At 36.7% G+C, this 21045-nt stretch overlaps 1 protein-coding gene across 1 annotated transcript in view; it reads left to right on the top strand.

The window, feature by feature from the left end:
- The window catches only part of LOC139144478 (adhesion G protein-coupled receptor L4-like), an 83766-nt gene that overhangs the window by 7095 nt on the left and 55626 nt on the right, over window positions 1-21045 (top strand). The window contains exon 3 of the mRNA XM_070715177.1: window positions 828-1039. Within this exon, the coding sequence (XP_070571278.1) occupies window positions 828-1039 (212 nt within the window). The remainder of the gene's footprint in view (window positions 1-827; window positions 1040-21045) is intronic.

The raw sequence follows: 21045 nt of genomic DNA, 5'->3' as shown, positions 1-21045 counted from the left end.
ATGACGTAATAGAAGATTGTGTTATACGAGGTGCACAGAGAATTGGCAGTCTCCGGAGACTTTATGTAAAAACACCTGAAGACAGGCTTATTCTGTTACACAATTATGGCATAATCTGAGAGGCAAGCACATAACAATGTGCGATACCAATCCTCTCCTGAGAGAAAGATCTGAAAACTACTTGAAGCTGACCGTCCGAGATTTTCCTATCTCTTGCGATGACCAGTCAATTATTTCCATTCTCAAAGAAGCCAACTACAAAGTTAATGGTGAAGTCAAAAGACAACGATAGAGGATCAACGGACAGCTGTCGTCATATGAGAATTTTAACATAAAGGTGTACATTGAAAAAGCAAAAAATCCTGTGCCAAGAGATATGACCATTGGAAACTTCAAGGTTAAAGTCTTCCACTATGGTCAGAGTGGTGATGAACTCGTTAATTCTGACAAACTTCACTGCTACCAATGTCTTGAATGTGGACATACAAAACGAGATTGTGTAAACCCTGTAAAGTGTAGAAGATGCGGTGGAGGCGGACACATACAAACACAGTGAGCTTCAACAACCAATATAGTGTCAACTCAACAAAGTCGATCTCCCTCTGCACCAGCTTCTCAAGTATACCCACCATCAGTGGTCAACGTTGATGATGACCAGCCGAGCGCCTGAACAACCAACTCCAGCCATAAACGGTACAGAATCCAACGTTAATAAGTCATCAAACGAGACCCACACTGTTGCAGTTAAGGGACAACGTTCCAGAACGATATCCGGGTAGGGTACATGAGAAAGGAGCTACCATCTTTATCACAATTTTCGACTACAGGAGGTCAAAGTAACCACAGTGATGCATCATCAGCGTCAAACAAGAATGTCCACCATGGGAGCGGTGATCCAATCAACTTTCTCGACGACAACAGGAATAGAAAAAGGGACAGTGACGACTCCACACCACTAACATCAACACCATGGAACACAACGACATCAGGAAAATCAACGTCTGCGTCAACAAGTGTGAAAGAAAAGGACAATTCAAACGTAAGTCAAATTTCAGTAAAAGGTAAATAGAAGAAGACGAAAAGAAGAAGAAAATAGACTCGAAACTTTTCTCCATTTTTCTTTGAGCATGATGTGAACAATTTGAACCTTTTATCTCTAAATGTGAGAGATCAAAGACAAAAAGAAAAACGTCGGCGACGTTCACATTGGTTAACAGCACAAAAAGCCACAGCCTGAATATTGTTTGTGTCCAGGAGACACATGCTTTCGGTTATGAGTGGGAACAATGAAAATGTGATTTTGGTATGAATGTTAACGTTTTCTTTTCAAATGGTACATCAAACAGTCGGGGAGTCGCAATTCTACTTCTCTCAAATTGTAAAAATGTTCTTGTTGAAAGTAAAGTTAGCGACAGTGATTGTCGTTTCATCTCCATAACTCTTAACTTGAGACATAGAATCTTTCAATAGTTTGCATTTATGCACCAAATATCACTGCCGAGAGATGCACTTTTTTGATAAAACCAATGACTTGCTGAATTGAATGGAGAAATGTCATACGATGATTGTCGGTAGTGATTGCAATTGTATTTTAAATTCCAACCTACATAAGAACTCAGCTTGTAAGAAAAAAGACACTCTTGCGTCTAAATTGAAAAAAGTAATGTCTGAACAAAGTTTGATTGACATATGGCGACAACTTCACCCCAATTTGTTGCAGTTCACTTGGAGAAGATTGTTCTTCATTTCGAAACATCTCAGAAGAGAAATGTCACAAAAGCAAACATTAGACCAGCCGTTGAAACCGACTACATGGTCGATTTTGGTCAATTGAAACTGGTAAATGAGAAACGTGGCCAAGGACTCTGGAAATTCAACAAAAGTTTAATTTGTGAATATGACTACAACAACATGATCAAAGAAACCATCACAAGCACCACAAGCGAATATCAACATTTCAAACCAGGCATTAATGGGGTCAGATCAATATGACATTAAAGAAAAAACAATACAATACTGTAAAAATAAATAAGCGAACAAGAAAAACGAGATTAAACATCTAGAAGATCAGCTAAAGAAAGAGGAAGAAAGACTGTTAGAGAATCCAACCGATGAAAACATTCAGAGTCATGGCAATATGAAAGAGAAACTGGAGAAACTGAATGTATGGCTGGCTGAAGGTGCTTATATTCGTTCCATAGTGAAATGGATTGAAGAAGGAGAAAAGAGCACAATATATTTTCTAGGCTGTGAACAGAAAAACGCGAAACACAAAGAAATCACAAGACTTAAAGCAGGACAAAATGCAGTTGCTACTGAAACAAGAGACTCTTTATGATGACAAATTTTATGAAGAAGTATCAAAATATCAAGCTTCACGAGTTCCTCGGTGACGTCATAATACCGTCAGTTGCTACTGAAAAAAGCGACATCTTTATGATTAGAAACTTTATGAAGAAATATCAAAATATCAACCTTCACGAGTTCCTCGCTGACGTCATAATACTATGACTATCAGATGTTAGAAAGAGATATGCGAAGGTCTACTGACGGAAAACGAGTGTCTCATCGCTGTTCTGAAAATAAAGAGAAACAAATCACCGGGAACTGATGGCCTAACAACTGAAAAAGAAACCAAGACGCATCTCCTTGAAGCCATAAACTCAGATTATTATGATGGGAAACTCAGTGTGTCACTAAGCAGAGGAGTATTTTTTTTAATATTCAAGAAAGAAAATGAAGACGATCTGCGAAATTGGAGACCAATAACGTTGCTCAACATAGATTACAAGATTATAGCACATGTACTGGCTAACAGAGAGAAAGGTGTACTGCCATCCGTTATACACAGAGATCAAACGGGTCATTTACTTAGCCGGTAAATCGGCGAAAACGTCCGAATTATTGATGATATTTTTCATTTTACAAAACACTTGAAAAAGAAAGGTTGTGCTCTTTTTGTCGACTACGAAAAACCTTTTGACACCGCTAACTGGAAATTCATTCGCCAAGTGCTGATATATGTAAATCTTAGCGTTTCTCTTCAACAATGGGTGAATACGCTCTATGCGTCTGTACAGAGCTGTATAATTTATAAAGGGCACTGTAGTGCTTTCTTCAATTTACAGCGCGGTGTGCGGCAAGGTTGTCCGATATCCGCTCTTCTGTTTCAAACCTCGATCGAACCTCTAGCATGTAAATAAGGCAAACAAGTGACACCAGAGCCATCCGTATTCCAGTTAAAAGATCAGCTCATACACCAGGAAATAAAGATACTTCTGTATGCTGATGACACAACGCTGTTTCTTCAAGACTTACACTCAATCTACTTAAGTCCAAGAGTAATGGAAAATGTTAGCAAATGCAGCGGTTTGAAGATGAATAACTGCAAATCTGAAGCTGTGTGTCTAGCCATGAGGAAGCCTGCCAAGGCTCAAAGGAAAACATCAGCGATTCAAGTGCGGGACAACATAATCTGTCAAAATACTCGGTGTTTATTTCGGATATGATGAAGCAAAATGCAAGCAGCTGGATTGGGACAGTAAAGTGGCTAAATTAGAATCTATTTTTAATGCCTTTAAATCCAGAAACTTAACATTGTATGGTAGAATTATTATACAAAGTCGTTAGCCTTGTCACAAGTACTTTAAAGCCTCTTGTATTGCTTTACCCGATGATGTGATACTGATAGACGCAATGCAAAACCTGGTTTTTGGATTTTGTGTGAAATCCAGAAAAAAGTGGTCTATTCATAATAGAGTTGCAAATAATGCTGCATCGTAGGAGGTGTTAAATACCCCGACTTCAAAGCACAGATGGATGCACTTAACATTATTTCGATGAAACGTATTACTGGTGCTAAAGATGAAAGCTGATCATATATTCCATTTTATTATGTATCGCTTTCGAAAACCACTACGTTATTCCATCAATGTCTTATGTCACAAAACTTTGTAGATCACATTGAGAGTTTACATCCTTCTGCAAACAAGTTTTGAAATCATGGCTGTTAACAAAGCGTTGTATTCAACCAAATGAAAGCACTTTTGTAAAATTGTCAACGATTTTCAACATCTTCTTTGTAGACAATGAATGTAATAACCTTTTTGTTTTAAGCAAGGGCGACAGAGTTTCCTTACAAAAACTTACATGTAAACAAATGTACATGATTTTAACCATAGACCACAGCTGTCTTTAAAATCTGTCAAAAAATGGTCTCACAGAATACAGTTCTTGAGAATATTAACCTCAATGCATGTTGGAGTCTAACAAAATCAAAAACAAAAGAGTTGAAATTAATATAATTTAGTAGTAAATTTTTGTCACGGATTACTGTGTTATAAATTTCTCTACTTTTGGAACAAAAGAACGTCCATGGATTGTAAAGTTTGAAAGGAGATAGATACCCTCGAACACAGATTTTTACTGTCTCAGATTGCTTGAGTTGTCTTAATCTTAATCTTAATCTTAATCTTTATTTCTTATATAGCGCATTACATAAAAAATAATCTCAATGCGCTTTACACTTAAAATCAACAAAGAGAAGGATGAAACATAAAATTGTTTTAAACTGACAGTAAAAAAGCAAAGGTAAAATTAGCCGCATGTTATAAAAATTCATTATAAAAACTTCAAAAATTACGAATAAAAAGACGTAAAAAGGTTAGTTTTCAGTTTACTTTTAAAAACATCGAATGACTGAACCGCTCGAATATGTAATGGCAGAGAATTCCATAAGCGAGGTGCACAAATTGAGAAAGCCCTATCACCGTAATACACTGTGTTTCCTATTGGCTGATATAAATTTACAACACTGGAGTGAGAGCGAAGTGTGCGCTGAGTGTCACGGACTTTAAGCAATTCACCTAAATACTTTGGAGCGTGACCATTGAGTATCGTATAAGTGATGCAAAGAATTTGAATTCTATCCTTTGCTTAACTGGAAGCGAATGCAATCTGTAAAGACAAGGTGTAATACGATCTGTTTATCTTGTTCTAGTAACTAATGAGCTGCAGAGTTCTGAATCGTGTGCAGCTTTTGAATTTCATAAGATGGCAGGCCAAAAAGCAAACTGTTACAATAATCTAAGCGAGACGTGATGAAAGCGTGAACAAATTTCTCCGTAGTGCTCTGATCTAAGGTGTTACGAATTTTCCCTATCTTCCACAACGCATGGTAGGCTGACCTAAAAATATTAACAACATGGGCCGACATACTACCGACTGTATCCATGGTAACACCAAGATTACGAACTGCGTTCGAAGGCTGTATGGTGACATCACCAATCTGTACATCACATCGAGTTACCGGGCCGACATCTTTGAATTTAGATGAGAAATGTACAATCTCTGTCTTCCCGTCATTGAAAACCAGCATATTTTCTCTCATCCACCCTCGGGTATTCTCCACACAAGACTCGATAACATCGATCGGGACACGATCGCCCTCACAAGTGATATAAGATTGGGTGTCATCTGCATACATCATACAATTAAGCCCATACTTGGTCACGATATCCTCTAATGGTGCAATGTATAAGCTGAAAAGAATTGGTCCAAGGACCGAACCCTGGGGGACACCGCATTCAAGGAACTGTGCCTCCGACACAATTGACGCAACACAGACCGATTGCGTACAACCCCTCAAATACGATTTGAACCAATCCCATACAGTTCCTGAAATACCAAATGTCTGGAATAATATAGAATGTATCCTTAGTAAACTTTCGAAAACGCCAATGTATATAAAAGAAAAACACATTGTACTTTATTGTTGTATGAATAATTTTTCTCAAGATGATGAAAACTTTGTTAATTTTCTTATACCGATCGGCAAACGGACTATTCACAAAATTTTGGCAAACGGACAAAAATATTTCAATTGGTGGTCTACTAAAATACGAGCTTACTTACAGAACTACTCTGAAATTTAAAACTATCAGTTGAAATTCATAGTCCTATTATAAATATAATTAACTTACTATTTGAAAACTGAACTTGATTTAAAACGCAAATGTTTGTTTTTAAGTATGTATTTTAATGAAAGATAAAAAATATCGTAAATCATGTAAAGGTTATGGCCAAGTTTATGACCTTAATACAAATTACCTCAAAATTTATCTTAGCGCTTTTAAAAAGGCAGGTGATCTGATTGAATTATTATACGATACGACGATTTCTTTCATTGTTCATATATTGCAGACAAGATACTCTACAATATTGCCAAATATGTACGTACAATAGCCAATGTCTTGTGTTTGCTCTTGAAGACATTTACACCATCTGCTTTTGTTTTATAAGTAGTCTCCTAACAAGTTTAAACATCTAGACACTGGATAAATCATTGTAGCATTATCTGTGGCTGTAATCGATACAGAAAGAAGTTCTCTCATTAGCTCAATGATATGATCAATATGTGAAGCCGAAACTATGTGTACTGTATATGTATGGACATTTGACACCTTCATTTTCTACAAAGTCAACAAATGAATCATCATTTGGCAAACTATATTTAACACATTCATGCAGGTAAATTATCAGATATTTTGACATTGACCTTACGAGATAGACTATTGAGTCCTAAAGTCCGCAGATTGCAACAATATTTGCTACCGTTGAATGGAAACAAATCACTCAAGACCCGCCATGTCATTAGTCAAATATCGGAAGTATATTCATAACCGTAACAATCATAAAGTTTTTAAGTTGTGTTATACATGTTTATATGATAAAGACAATCTGAAATTATTGAGACTAAAGGAATTTAAATTCGACCATTTTGATTGGATATTGTCAGCATTCAAAGACATTAACTCCGACTAATTTGTTTGTACTTCTACCGGATGACTTTTTTGTTTTTATGTGCCAAGCGTGTGTCTTACGAATATTTGCTTTCGGTACATGATCTCTTGTTTTTCGATATTTCATGTCCGTTCTCTTTTCGCCTTGAACACATGACTATCTTTAATAGGCTCCAACGATGTCTTGAGCTTGATTATGTAAGTTTTTATGTCACCTTCTGCAGTAGTTTTTCCTCCTTAAAAGCTATTTCAACTTAGTGTTGGCCAAGAGAATTTACTCTACCTAATAAAACTTGGGATCTTGATTTATTCAAAATATTGACTATACGAAGACGTCAAATGTTCATTTTTTAATGTTCAGTTGTCTAAGTGTAGGGGTGTAAAAACTATATCTTAAAGGCTTGGCTCTAATCATATATCAGATATGAATTAAATATAAAAGACTTCATCCAATCATAAAGATCGGTGCACTTTCGATCTGAAATTTGCATGCTACATGAACTACAAAATTCAAGCATCATGTGAGATCTCATGAGATTGCACATGTTCATTCATTGAATGTATATTATAACTTCATTTTGATAGCATACTTCCTACGCATATTGTTTTCGTCAACTCTTTCAAAGCAATCCAATAAAATACAATTAGTCCATCAATTAATTGGAAGTCCAGTGTGTTTGCAAATCCAGTTAGAATAGATATCTTTGTGTTTTACTTTATGATATTGATGTCTCAACAAACGCTAGACGTATCAACTTAAATGTAAATTGTTTTAAGCTGCAAAGTATAAATACCTCTGAGTATGAATTACATATCAAAGTAGACAACGATTGTATCATTGAACAGCGATAGATGATAGTACGTACAAGCCAAAAGCAAAAGTATTCTTCCCGATGCATTTATTTTCGTGAGATAGATGACGGCGCCTTCTAACATCTCGAGTTTTCGCTCCCGCTTCGTTCTTCCAATCAGAACCTCCTTAAAGTTCCCAAAGCACGTACACTTCTTTATCAAAACACCTTGTCTGTTGCGGGTGTGGATGAATATAATAATCTCCCCAAATCAATGAGGGACTCCGAGTCACTGACTAGTTTTAAGAAATCTTGTAACAACTTTTTGTATTCTACTTACTTGTCTGATGCCGCTTCGTAGTTTTTTTTATATTTGTACTTCTGTGTTTTTTGTGTTTTCAAGTTGGTGCTGTAATATGATTTTCTTTTGTCTATTCGACCTCCATGAAAAGAGGTGTTTCACCTATGGAGTTATCGAGTTTAAATAAAGATTAATAATAATAATAATAATAATAATAATAATAATAATAATAATAATAATAATAATAATAATAATATAAGTATTATATAGAAATAATAACGCGAATAATAATAGGTTCAATTTCCGTGAACATTTCACCATAAGGGTATTTTTGGTCGAAAATACCAAATATGATATCAATTTCACTGCCCCATGTTTCCATGGTAACCATTTTAGGGGTTGAAAATTTCAGTTTTTCTAATATCCAATGAAAAGTTACTTTGATTGATATGAAAATTATAAATAGGGGGGAGTTCGGGTCAGGGAACACAAAAACCAGACTTATTTTAATGTTTGAGTTGCCATGGTAACTATTCTGGGATTGAAAATGTTACTATTCCTTAATTCCTATTAAAGAACTATTTATTGATGTAAAAATTGATAATAAGGTTTTTTCTGGTTAGCACACCAAAAAAATCACACTCATTTTAATGTGAGATGTTTCCATGGCAACCATTCAGGAGTAAAAATTACCAGTTTTTCAAAGATTCCATCTAAAATCCAGGAATCAACAGAAATATTATACCAAAAGGTTATTTCGGGTTAGAAAGACAAAATATGATATCCATTTTTACTGCCCTGTGTTTCCATAGTAACCTATTTGCGTTTTAAAATTTCAATTGTTTTCCTAAGTCAATTAAAAGTAATCCCAGTTACTATGCAAATGCTCGCCTAAGTGTATTTATAACAGCATGAACTCCATGTTCATTTTTGTTTTATGTTGCCATAGTAACCATTCCGGTAACCACAGTTTTTTTTATTTAAAACCATATACCCTCGAGAGGGTCTATGTTAAAACATAATTCACTGTTTTTTATTTATTTTATGGATTTCTAAGTAACAACTTTTAACATTTGTTCTATAATAATAATAGTAATAATTGTAATTTCTTTGCCTTCATTCTAGAAAGAATAATAAAGATAATGTATATTGGGGCTATTTCGGTCAAAATTATGTTTCCGTTAGTTTTAGTGTGTTAGAATTAATTTTTCATAGACCAAAAATAATTTTTCAAGCATTTTTAATTGTCTTTCATGCAGTCATCCCAAATAAGTGTTATATAGTACATTACTAACTTATTATGCATTTATCGAATAAAGTTTGTGCCTTCAAATTAATTTTACGTGCTGAAATTAATTCTACTGGTATCCGAACCCAATCCTCCTTATCACCCAATGTACCATTTTATCACAAGCAGTAACATTAGCGCAGTTTTTTTTGTTTTATTTAAAACATAATTCACTGGTACTTATTTATTTTATGGATTTGTAATAATGTTCATTTTATAGTAATTTATTTTGATTTCTTTGCCTCATTCCAGGAAGAATAATGAAGACAAATTATTTCTGATTGTTTAACTGAAGTAAAATTATGTAGGTGTATTTAAAACATAATTCACTGGTACTTATTTATTTTATGGATTTATAATTAACGACGTATAATAATGTTCATTTTATAGTAATTTATTTTGATTTCTTTGCCTGATTCCAGGAAGAATAATGAAGACAAATTATTTCTGATTGTTTAACTAAAGTAAAATTATGGCCATGTAGTGGTGCATTATTTTTGTGTGACCTGGCGTGACCCCATAAACTCTATGATTCTGATGATTAGCTAGATCTCCCCTTTCCATGGTAGCAATGGCTAAATTTGAACATGGTCCATGTATACCTTTAAACATTTTTTTAAAAACCCAGCAGGCCAAGACAAGGGGAAATATTACAAGTTAAATGTTTTATGTTTAATATTGCCCAGGGCTCGAAATTAACTTTTTTCCCTGGTAGTCCACTTGGGCAACCATATTCTGAAGTTGGTAGCCCGGTGACACTGGCTGGTAGCCCATGCATACTGGTATTTTAGATCAGGGGTATCTTTTTTCGTTAACCAGACAAGAAAGGACTATTTTACAAGGTTCTGCCCATGAAGTGAATTTTCTAGTCTTTTGATGTGTATACTTGCACACCTTTAATGCCCAAGGAAATAGGTGTAATGGACGACAGTGGGACTCAAAAGTTTTGTGACCTATAAACAACCCGTTTCACTCTCACAGTTGTATGCAAATTTTAAAAGTCGCCATGACAACATGACAACAATATGGCCTTTTCAGCACTGAGACATACTGTAGCAGGGCTAAAAATAGACCATGGCCCTTCTGTTGGGAGGAGGCATAATTTCCGTGTCATTGTTATTGATACATTATTATCAAAATGCAACGAGAATGCGTTTTTATTGGCCATCGTTTCCTGTGCCTGTTTGTTGCAAATTTCAACCGCACGGCCGGTCGTCTCCAAAACAAAGTCATGCTATGGCAAATTTCTATGCCCAGCTGGGTTTGACTGCATTTATCTAGCTCGTCCCCAAGTGACGGACGCATCTTTCAACCTTTCAGTTTGGTGAAAAACGCATTTATTGATTCGCCAAAGGCCTGTGGACTCGCTTATTTTTGCACAAGTGCTACATGGACATAGGAAAAAGTTGTTGAATACGCACTGTTTCAGTGAATCCGCCATGATGAGAGTTCTCAAATCAAAAAATGTTGCCGAGCTCGAATACAAATGTCTTCTCATTAATTATTATACATTGTTATACAAGAGTTAGCATTCCAAAGTCTGTCACCCTGATTTTTTCAAAGTTTGGAGAAGACCGGCATTTCCATCTGAATGATTGAACGACGTGAAACGCAAAATTCCATCGCATATTATCTGGCAATATGTACTGTAGAAATACTGTATACCGTCGCTCCAGGTACGTAAGCTTATAAGCTTATACTCCTCAAAATGGCCACAGGCAGCGTGAACTTTCTGAAAGGAATTCCTAAACGTCCTACTCGTTACCTTAGGGACTCACTGGTGATGTTTAGTATGTTTATTGTTTAGTATGTTTAGTATGTTTATTTGCCATAGAAATACGACGTCTATGTACAGAATGTCAAGAGTGGTGTGATATTAAAAAATATCTAAAAAAAAAAATGTAATAGTGACATTTCTGCAGAAAAGGTAATGCTATATAATCATTGGAATGTGATCTATGGCTGGAAAACAGGAAAAGCTTAAGTGAAGCTTGCATCATCTGTTTCCCATTTAACTGTACAGAAAATAACCAAACGTAAAATACAGAGAGCTTTTACAATAAGTAAACAAAATAAACTTGTAAATTAACGCACGGTAAAATGCACAGTGTATACTGACTAAAACAGATTAATGTGGAGAACTGAGGCGAAAAAATGAGCTATCAGAAAGAACAATAAACACGTAACAAGGAGAAAAAGAAAAAATGTAGCAAGGTGAATTTGGTGGATCACTGATTGCAATTGGTTATCAAGTAATCTTTTAATTTCGCTTTGAAGCCGTTTCTATTAGGTATGTTACGGATATCATGTGGTATCTCATTCCATATTTTGCCACCGTGATAGTCAAAGGAAAATTTGCCCAAAGTGTAATTCCTTCTAGGGATGAGAACATCCCTTTTTGTAATTAATCTTGTTTGGTAATGGTGTTGTGGGAAAGAAAAATACTCATCAAAACGTCTGGGTAATCTGTTGTGAAAAAGATCATGAATAAATGTACAGAGTTGATATTTAAACTGGCTGTAAATGTCAAGAATACCGAGAGATTGAAAAAGTGGCCTACTATGAGTAAAAGAATCCTTAAAACAAATGATGCGAACAAGTTTCTTTTGTGCCTTATAAACTGAATCAAGAGATGAGCGATAAGTACTGCCCCATATTTCCAAACAATATGAAATATGTGGGAGAATAAGAGCATTGTAAAGAAGTAACAGAGTGGATTTGGGGAGATAATGCCTCAGTTTGGAAATAATACCAATCTTGGGAACAATTTTATCAGAACCTTCTTAATCTGTTGTTTCCATGTAATATTTTTATCAATGTCAACTCCTAGATAACTGGTATTGTCGACTTCTTCGAGTAAAACATTATTAATACCTAACTGACCAGTATTATTAAATGGATTATAACGAGATGAAAGAAACATGTAGTTGGTTTTGGAGTAGCTAATTGTCAGTTTGTTTGCATTGCACCAATTTTCAACATCCATGAGGTTTGCGTTTGCCTGATTTACATCAAAGCTCTGTTTATTATAAGAGTGGAAAAGATTTGAATCGTCAGCAAAGAGTTTAAAGTTAAAGAAGGAAGAACAGTTCGGGAAGTCATTAATATAGATAAGAAACAAAATGGGGCCAAGGATAGATCCCTGTGGGACTCCACAGTTGACAGGAAGAATAGAAGAGTTGCATCCTGCTGAAGAAACGTATTGATGTCTGTTGGACAAATAACTATGGAACCAGTTTAAAGGAGGACCCCGAATACCAATGTGTGAAAGTTTTGAAAGAAGTATCTTGTGGTTTATGGTATCGAACGCTTTGGTAAGATCGAGAAAAATACCAAGAACAAAGTTACCTTTCTCAAATTCTGCAAAAGATCACCGACTAAATCAATAAGTGAAAGTTTAGTACTGAAAGATTTTCTAAACCCATATTGGTCCTTATGTAGGATATTGAAACGCTCAAGAAATGACAACAGTTGCCTATTGACGGCTTTCTCAGTTATTTTACTGAATAAAGAAAGAACAGAAATGGGCCGGTAGTTATTTGGACTGTAGGGAGAACCTTTCTTGTAAATGGGTGTAACTTTGGCAATTTTCAGCTGATCTGGGAAAATGCCCATTTCAAAAGATAAATTGATAATGTATGCAAGTGGGTGGCTAATGAAGGGGGCTGCGTCACGTAGAAGGCGTGCAGTAAAGAAATCATGGCCACATGATTTATGTTGGTCTAAATTTCGTAACTCAGCCTCAGTATCTTCTCTAGAAACTGGAGAAAGAAAGAAAGAATGTTGGTTTGAAGGACCTAGGAAAGAAGTGTAATTGACAGAACTGTTAATTTTACTGGCTAGATCGCAACCTATTTGAGAGAAAAAACTGTTGAGACAGTGAGAAATTTGCTGTGGATCAGAGATAGTCTCTGTAACATTGTTACTGTTTCTGATATCCAGGTGTTTTGGTAGCCTTGTGCGATTGGTGTGAACTTTCCCAGTCAACTCGTTGATAGTACTCCATAGCTTGGATGAATTACCGTGATTTTGCTTGATTTTATTTGAATAGTAGGTCTTCTTTGACGTCTTAATAAGCTTTGTCAGGAGATTTGCGTAACGTCTGTAATGGTTATGGAGAACAGGCTCAAAGTTGCTCTTGATCAGTTTAGAGTAAAGACGATGCTTATGCTTGATGGAGTTTAGGAGGCCATCCAAGGCTTTTTCGGGACATTTGATCTTTTTTTCGCAAAACAAAGTGGAGCCACTTGAGTGCATGCCTTATCAAAAATAGTTGATGTAAAAAATTGATACTAAGGGGTTTTCTGGTTAGCACACAAAAAAAATCACACTCATTTTAATGTGAGATGTTTCCATGGCAACCATTCAGGAGTAACAACACCTTTTCTTCAGAAGTCCCACAGCTTCAATGAATTGTTTTTTAGATTTCTATATCATACTTATAGCCCCTAAACTTGTAATAATAATAATAATAATAATAATAATGTTGAAAACCCAGAATTTGTTCTATCAACAACACTGCCTCTTTGCACAATTCGGGAGTCTTTAGTCCTAATGAGCTAGAAGGAGATATTTGCTAGTTCGTAAGAAATAATAAGTCGCTTGCTACTTCTGTAGCATTGCCGTTTTTTCTCTACCCTTAATGTCAAAACATGAAAGCTGTGTGGACGGCCAGTTACACATGTACGTTAAAGGGATAGTAGCTGTAACTTTTGACCATTTTTTCCGCCCGACCACATGATAAAAACCAAGCTAGATTATATCTATCCCTTCCTAATTGTCGATTGACAAGGAAATAAGTCGAAACTAACACCCGATTGTGAATAACGAACGGTAATAAAACTGTTGCTGGCCTGCCGCTAAGCGAAGTTCGCGGCGCTTGTGTTTACAAAATGTTAGGCGATCACGTGGTATGGAGCACAAAGAGTGATGATATCACTAGCCACGCGAGAGCGGGATTTTAAACGTGATCACTGTAACAATGGAGACGGAGAGCGTCGTATTCAACTTACGCACATGTGTATCTGTTTTGATTGTGATGTACGTCCACTGTTCGTTTGAATCTGGAGTGCTATTTGTTCAAACTCTTTTTTTCTGTTGCTTGAGTATGAGAATGCTTTTTACGTTTCAAGTGGTGATGCATTAGGTCAGAGTAAAAAGAGGTAATTTAGGCCCGGTGCATTAGCCGGACCCGGCATCGGCAGTCGATGCATCGCCCGAGCCAGCGCCAGGGCCCGAAATGACTGTCACCGCGTCAAAAAGCCCGAAACGTCGAGCATTTCTCCACCAACTATTCATTACCAAAGTTTAAAACTAGTGCATTCATAATTCGGTCAGTTTGCTTTGTCGTTTATCGGCGAACAAGTCAACTAGTTCAATGTAAAGGTGACGATGCGATGCTGTACTTCAAGTTAACGGGATTGGGAACGGCTTACACTCGGGCCCGCGGACACCAGTTGTGTAGGTACGTTTGACGTTGACCTACATGATCCGCAGGAATTACTGCTGAAATCACTAATGCATTCAAAACGTAAAAACAAAGACCCTGCCGCCAGCACGTCTGATTCTCTGGATTTATTTACTGGTTTACTAGACTTGGTTCAAGTGCGTGATTTGTGAACGTGTGAGTTGGGTGAACGCTTGGAATGCGATGATTTGTGTTCTGTTTTCATGTGAAACGTGTGAGTAGAATTATGTGAACGCGTTGAGTGGGGTGAACGCGATACAGGGGAGTTTCACCCGGCACAAACTAACTCACTACTGCTATAGCTGCACAGACTAAAAAAAACGCGTTCGATTGCTACGAAAATCTGACCTGGGCTGCCAAATTTTACATGAGGAACTTTTGCAAATCATTTTATTTTTTGAAAATACACCGACTTGAACAAGTCTCTGGTTTACCTTCATCCTGTGACACCCTAATGGCTCAAACGGAGATTTAGGAGTGGGAAGGCAATCTTGCCCGAGTTACAGGATTTGATTGTCGTGCATGGAAATCTTACTGCGTGGTGGGGATAAAGTTACTGGCGATTTTCTCGTCACTCAGAGAGGTGGCGAAAAGTTCCGTTTCAGCTAGCTGTGGGTCCATAGCTGTGGTGTTTTCGGACGGGATTTCTGACTTTTACGTGCTGGTTTAGACTTTTACGTTTTTAACCCCGCCACCACAGCGGGGTTAATAACGTAAAAGTCAAAACGTTAACCAGCGTGTAAAACTCAGAAATCCCGTCCGAAAACACCACAGCTATGGACCCACAGCTACGTTTCAGTGATCATGGGCTACGAAATGTATGGCAACGCTTTGTATCGTGTGAAGCATTAGATATCTCTCAAAGAAACAAGTCATTGACAATGACATAGTCCCCACTTGTACTAGGAGTATAAGTCTTGATGGGGCAGGGAAATGTGGTCATTAAGATGTATCACTGGAGTGTATATGTTGAGGTCTATGGGCACATAGGTCTATGTCGTTATTCCCAATTTGAAACAAATGAGGAATGTCTAAGTTATGGTTCTAAATCGGGAAAAAAGATCAGACCTCTAGCTGTATTGGCCAGCCAAGAAATACATATGTGCATAATAAATGAGGTACAAGATGTGACATCTTAAGGTCTCATATCCTATCAAAATTGGAGGGTATAGAACTTGTGGTTACTGAGTTATGCATATATATGTATAATCAAGGTCATCGAGGTCACGTGACATTTTGAAAAAAAAATTGTACTGCTAATTAATCCCTATATGCCAAAAATCAGACCTCTAGCTCTATTCGCTTGCCCAGAATTAGATATGTGCATAATTAATGAGGTAAAGCGTGTGTTGTCATAAGGTCTCCCATCCTACTAAATATAAAGGACATAGCACTTGTGGTTACTTATTTATTGACATAAACGTATATTTTAAGTAAAAGGTCATCGAGGTCACATGACATTTTGGTCAAAAAATTTCTAACCTACGGTTATCCATATATATAAAAAATCAGACATCCAGCTCTATTGGCTTGCTCAGAATTAGATATGCGCATAATTAATGAGGTACAGTATGTGGCGTCATAAGGTCTTGCATCATACCAAATATGAAGGGTGTAGCACTTGTGGTTACTGAGTTATGGACAAATATGTATATTTCAGGTCAAAGGTCATTGAGGTCACGTGACATTTTGTCAAAAAAATTGTATTGCTAAGTTATCCCTATATACGAAAAAAATGCCTCTACCTCTATTGGCTCGCTCAAAATTAGATATGTGCATAATTAATGAGGTACAATATGTGGCGTCATAAGGTGTCCCACCATACTATACATGAAGGGTGTAGCACTTGTGGTTACTGAGTTATGGACAAATATGTATATTTCAGGTCAAAGGTCACCAAGGTCACGTGACATTTTGTCAAAAAAATCGTATTGCTAAGTTATCCCTATATACCAAAAATCAGACCTCTAGCTCAATTGGCTCGCTCAAAATTAGATATGCACATAATTAATGAAGTACAATATGTGGCGTCATAAGGTGTCCCATCATACCATATATGAAGGGTGTACCACTTGTGGTTACTGAGTTATGGATGAATATGTATATTTGAGGTCAAAGGTAACCGAGGTCACATGTCATTTTGTCAAAATATCTGAGATATCTGCGTGAACGGACGGACATGACCCAATCTATAAGCCCCCTGGACTTCATCCTTGGGGACTAAAAACTGTGTCACTGCATCCTTTTTGCAATATGAATACGATGAGAAACTAAATTTTTATTTTTCTTGGCCTTATACATGGGAGTCTATGGAGAACTGACTTATACATGGGAGTCTATGGAGAACTGCCTTATACATGGGAGTCTATGGAGGTGTAAACTAAAAAGTCCTCTCACACGGCCAAATTTGATCTCATTGTGAAACAATTCGACGTGCATCTGTATGGGGTAGGGTACTATCCTTGTGCAAAGTTTTAAAGAAATTGACTAGGGCATGTCTGAGATATCTGCGTGAATGGACGGACGCACGGACGGACCCACGGACGGACGGACGCACGGACATGCCCAAACCTGTAAGTCCCCCCGGATGGTGTCCGTAGGGACTAAAAAGACGAATTATATGGCGATGACGAATATGGCAATAGTGCAGAAGATGTCCAACCTGTGCCGTCGCACGTCGCAGATGGTCAGTTGGGGAATGGACTTTTAAAAACTAAAACGTCAGTAGCCTACGAAAGATTCACCGATGAGAATATTGCTTATTGTGACGAATATGTGATTTTTTTTCTGAAAACACCCAACAAAATCCGGTTCTTTGACTTCCAGTTCTTGCATATTTCACAAAGTCCTAGTCAATGTTTTGGAGCCATACTTCTAGTTATTTCTTCCGCAGCGTGTCGATATTCTGTTCGGGTAAATCCTAGCTGTTCATCGTCTAACAATTTTACAATTTTCCAAAGATGAACGACAGAGTGGCCGCCGGCCGCGCCAGGCAACAGGACCACAATGTCTGAACAACGTCTGAGAAATGGGTTGATCTTGAAATTTTTAAGGTCAAAATTAGAGGCGTGATTTAACAGAATTGCTTTGGCGGTGAACTTCCCTATTTCGCGCCACGATCTTTTGAGTTTGGCGGGTTGATTTTTTCACCTGACAAGTTGAGCGACAGCTGGGAATATCTTGCGGTAAGACGCGTTTGCGGATGGGCCTTTGTTTTGACGTGACGTTTTGAACACATCAGTGATTTCAGCATTATTTTTTGAGCAAAATTTTGGTGGTACTTGTAGTTGAGTCATTACATTTGCTAACTCTAGTTACGTTTCCTAAATATCAAACCAATAAATTTAAACGTGCCACGTTGTTTCTTCTACAGCGACCACAACAAATACAGTGAGCAGTGACAGTTCGCGAGCTCGGACGTGGGGCCCGGGTCACACCATCAATGATCGTTCAGTGTAAAGCCGACCGCGATGTGTACGGGCTGTTTCATCTGCTTATTTTCCTGAAAGAGTGTTTGCATTTTGGCTAATCACTCTGAAAGGCGCTTTCGTACTTTAGACATTTCCATCGTCAGTATTGCCTATTTCAGTCTATTTTTAAATGCATGTTTATTGTTTGTTTGTTTTTATGGGGGGCATTCTTATAAAAATTTACTTCCGTCGCGAGCATCACCACTGAATATGACAACATACAACACAAGTGTACATGCATGGTTACAGAAATAAGATTATTTCGCAAATGAAAAAAAAAGACAACATTACTGCAAACTACCGTATAAGTCATGCGAACAATTTATCTACATAAGTGACCAAATTTTACCCAGTTACCCGCAACTCAATTTGGTCTCTCACGTTTGTAAATTTTCAGTGATTTTCGTAATGTTCAAGGGTCATGACAGTGAAGGCTACTGTAAACATTTTACATCGCATAGCCACACAGTGGTGGACATGTGAATATGCTTCCTTGTTTAGACATGATAAGGATCGGATATTGCCAAACTGCAGAACTGTCAGTTATATTTCCAGCTGTCAATGTGAATGACAGATACATTGTTCGGTCGACCCAATGTACTGGTCGCTTGCGCTGCGCGCTGTAGTGTGGACGCCATGTTGAACCAGAGTTAAACTGTGCGGTACTTCTCTTGCACATGCGTACAAAGTCGATTACGTTGCATTCCGTGTGTCAACATCGTTGAATTTCTCTCCGTCAAGAAATTCACTTCGTCAACATTCTTTATCATGAGGAATTGATACACGTTACGTACTGAGGTCAATTAGTAGGTGATTCTTCATGATTCACTATGCTTATTCATGTGAATAGTTCGCGACGTGCAACAAAAATAGTGAAAATATTCTCAAAAGTTACAGCTACTATCCCTTTAACGTGTGTAGTATAGCTCCAAAAATCACGCTATGTTCACACTTCAAAGTTTATGTCATCTTAGGCTCTCAGGTCCACGTACGGAAAATCAATATCAGCATGCTGCGGGCGGTCCTAAGAAGTAACAAGATATGAACTGAATATGCTCATGTGTTTTACAACAGCTTCATTAATATCAGTGTGCTTCACAGAACAATGAGATATATGTTATCACTATATGCAGCAGGTTTTTTTCAACTTCACACAGTACTCTCAGGGTTTAATCACTAATTACAAAACTTTATTTAATATGCAAATGAGCTGTTCATTAACTTTACACTGCTCAATGCTTTATGGGACAATTAGATATCCATCAGATCAACATTTGTAGCACGTTTTATTTAATTTAATGCTGTAATTTTAGAGTTATGTCATTAATTACAAGTTCATTAAATATGCAAAAAAAACTAAATTAACTTGACACTGTTCAGTGATTCATAGCACAATTAAATATTTATCAAATCAATATCTGTAGTACGTTTCACAAAATTTTGGTGCCGAAATTTCAGAGTTATATACCTAATTACAAAGTTTATTGAATATGCAAATGAACCCTTAATTAACTTTACACTATTAATGCTTTACAATACAGTTAGATATCTGTCGTATCAGTATGTGCAGCAGTTTTCATCACATTTGATGCATTATTTCGGAGTTATATGACTAATTATAAGACTTCATGAAATATGCAAATGAGCTAATTATTAACTTGACACTGCTCAATGCTTCTCAGTACAATTGTATATTTATCAGATCAACATCTGTAGTAAGTTTCATCAAATTTAATGCTTTAATTTTGGAGTAATATCACTAATTACAAAGTTCATTAAATATGCAAATGAACCCTTAATTAACTTCACACAACTAAATGCTCTACACCACAATTAGATATCTGTCGGATCAGTATCTGCAGCAGATTTCTTCACATTTGGTGAAGTTATTTTGGAGTTATACCACTAATTACAAAACTTCGTAAAATATGCAAATGACCTATTTGTGAGGTGGACACTGACAAATGCTTCACAGTACAATTAGATATTTATCAAAACAATATCTGTACCCAATTTCACTGACTTGGGTGCCGAAATTTCAGAGTTACATACCTAATTACAAAGTTCATTAAATATGCAAATGAACCCTTAATTAATTTCAGACTACTAAATGCTTTACAGTACAGTTAGATATAAGTCGGATCAGTATCTGCAGCAGATTTCATCACATTTGGTGAAGTTATATCGGAGTTATATGACTAATTATAAACCTTCATAAAATATGCAAATGAGCTATTTATTAACTTGACACTACCCAATGCTTCTACGTATAATTAGATATATATCAGATCAATATCTGTTGAAAGTATCATCAAGTTTGGTGCAGGAATTTCAGAGTTATCTCACTTATAACAAAAGTTCATTAATATGCAAATGAGAAGATAATTTACATGACACTCACAGTATCATCATAATGTTCTTAGATTGTCATCTGTGAAAAGTTTCATGAAATTTGGTGCAGTATTTCTTGATATATGTCTACACTGTCATTACCGTCTCCATAGGGAAACCATTGTACGGAAAAAAACGATATTGCATAACTTCATTAATATGCAAGCCACACTAACCAAAATCTAATCACTTCTTGCAAGTAGCATATGGTACCTGTGTATCAAATCTGACTTGAAGCCGTTAAAGCGTTTTTGAGTTATCGTGTAAACAGACAGACAGACACACACACACACACACTAACACACACACACACTTACGGACAGACAGACAGACATCGCTATGACATTAGCCCACGTGTTTACACATGTGAGCTAATAATTTATATCGGGCCTAAGAGATTTTCTTCCCAATAGATTGGGAAGAAAATTTACGACTGGCCACAAATATTGTTTGTAAGCGGTTAATGATGACCAGAGGCGATATCAACCGTAATAATAGTGGTCAAATCTGATACCTAATGGTTCGATTGATAGATTC

The sequence above is a fragment of the Ptychodera flava genome, chromosome 11 (genome assembly GCF_041260155.1).
Source record: "Ptychodera flava strain L36383 chromosome 11, AS_Pfla_20210202, whole genome shotgun sequence".
NCBI classification, from domain to species: Eukaryota; Metazoa; Hemichordata; class Enteropneusta; family Ptychoderidae; genus Ptychodera; species Ptychodera flava.
The sequence above is the reverse complement of the archived record's forward strand: the minus strand, read 5'-3'. Positions and strand labels throughout refer to the sequence as shown.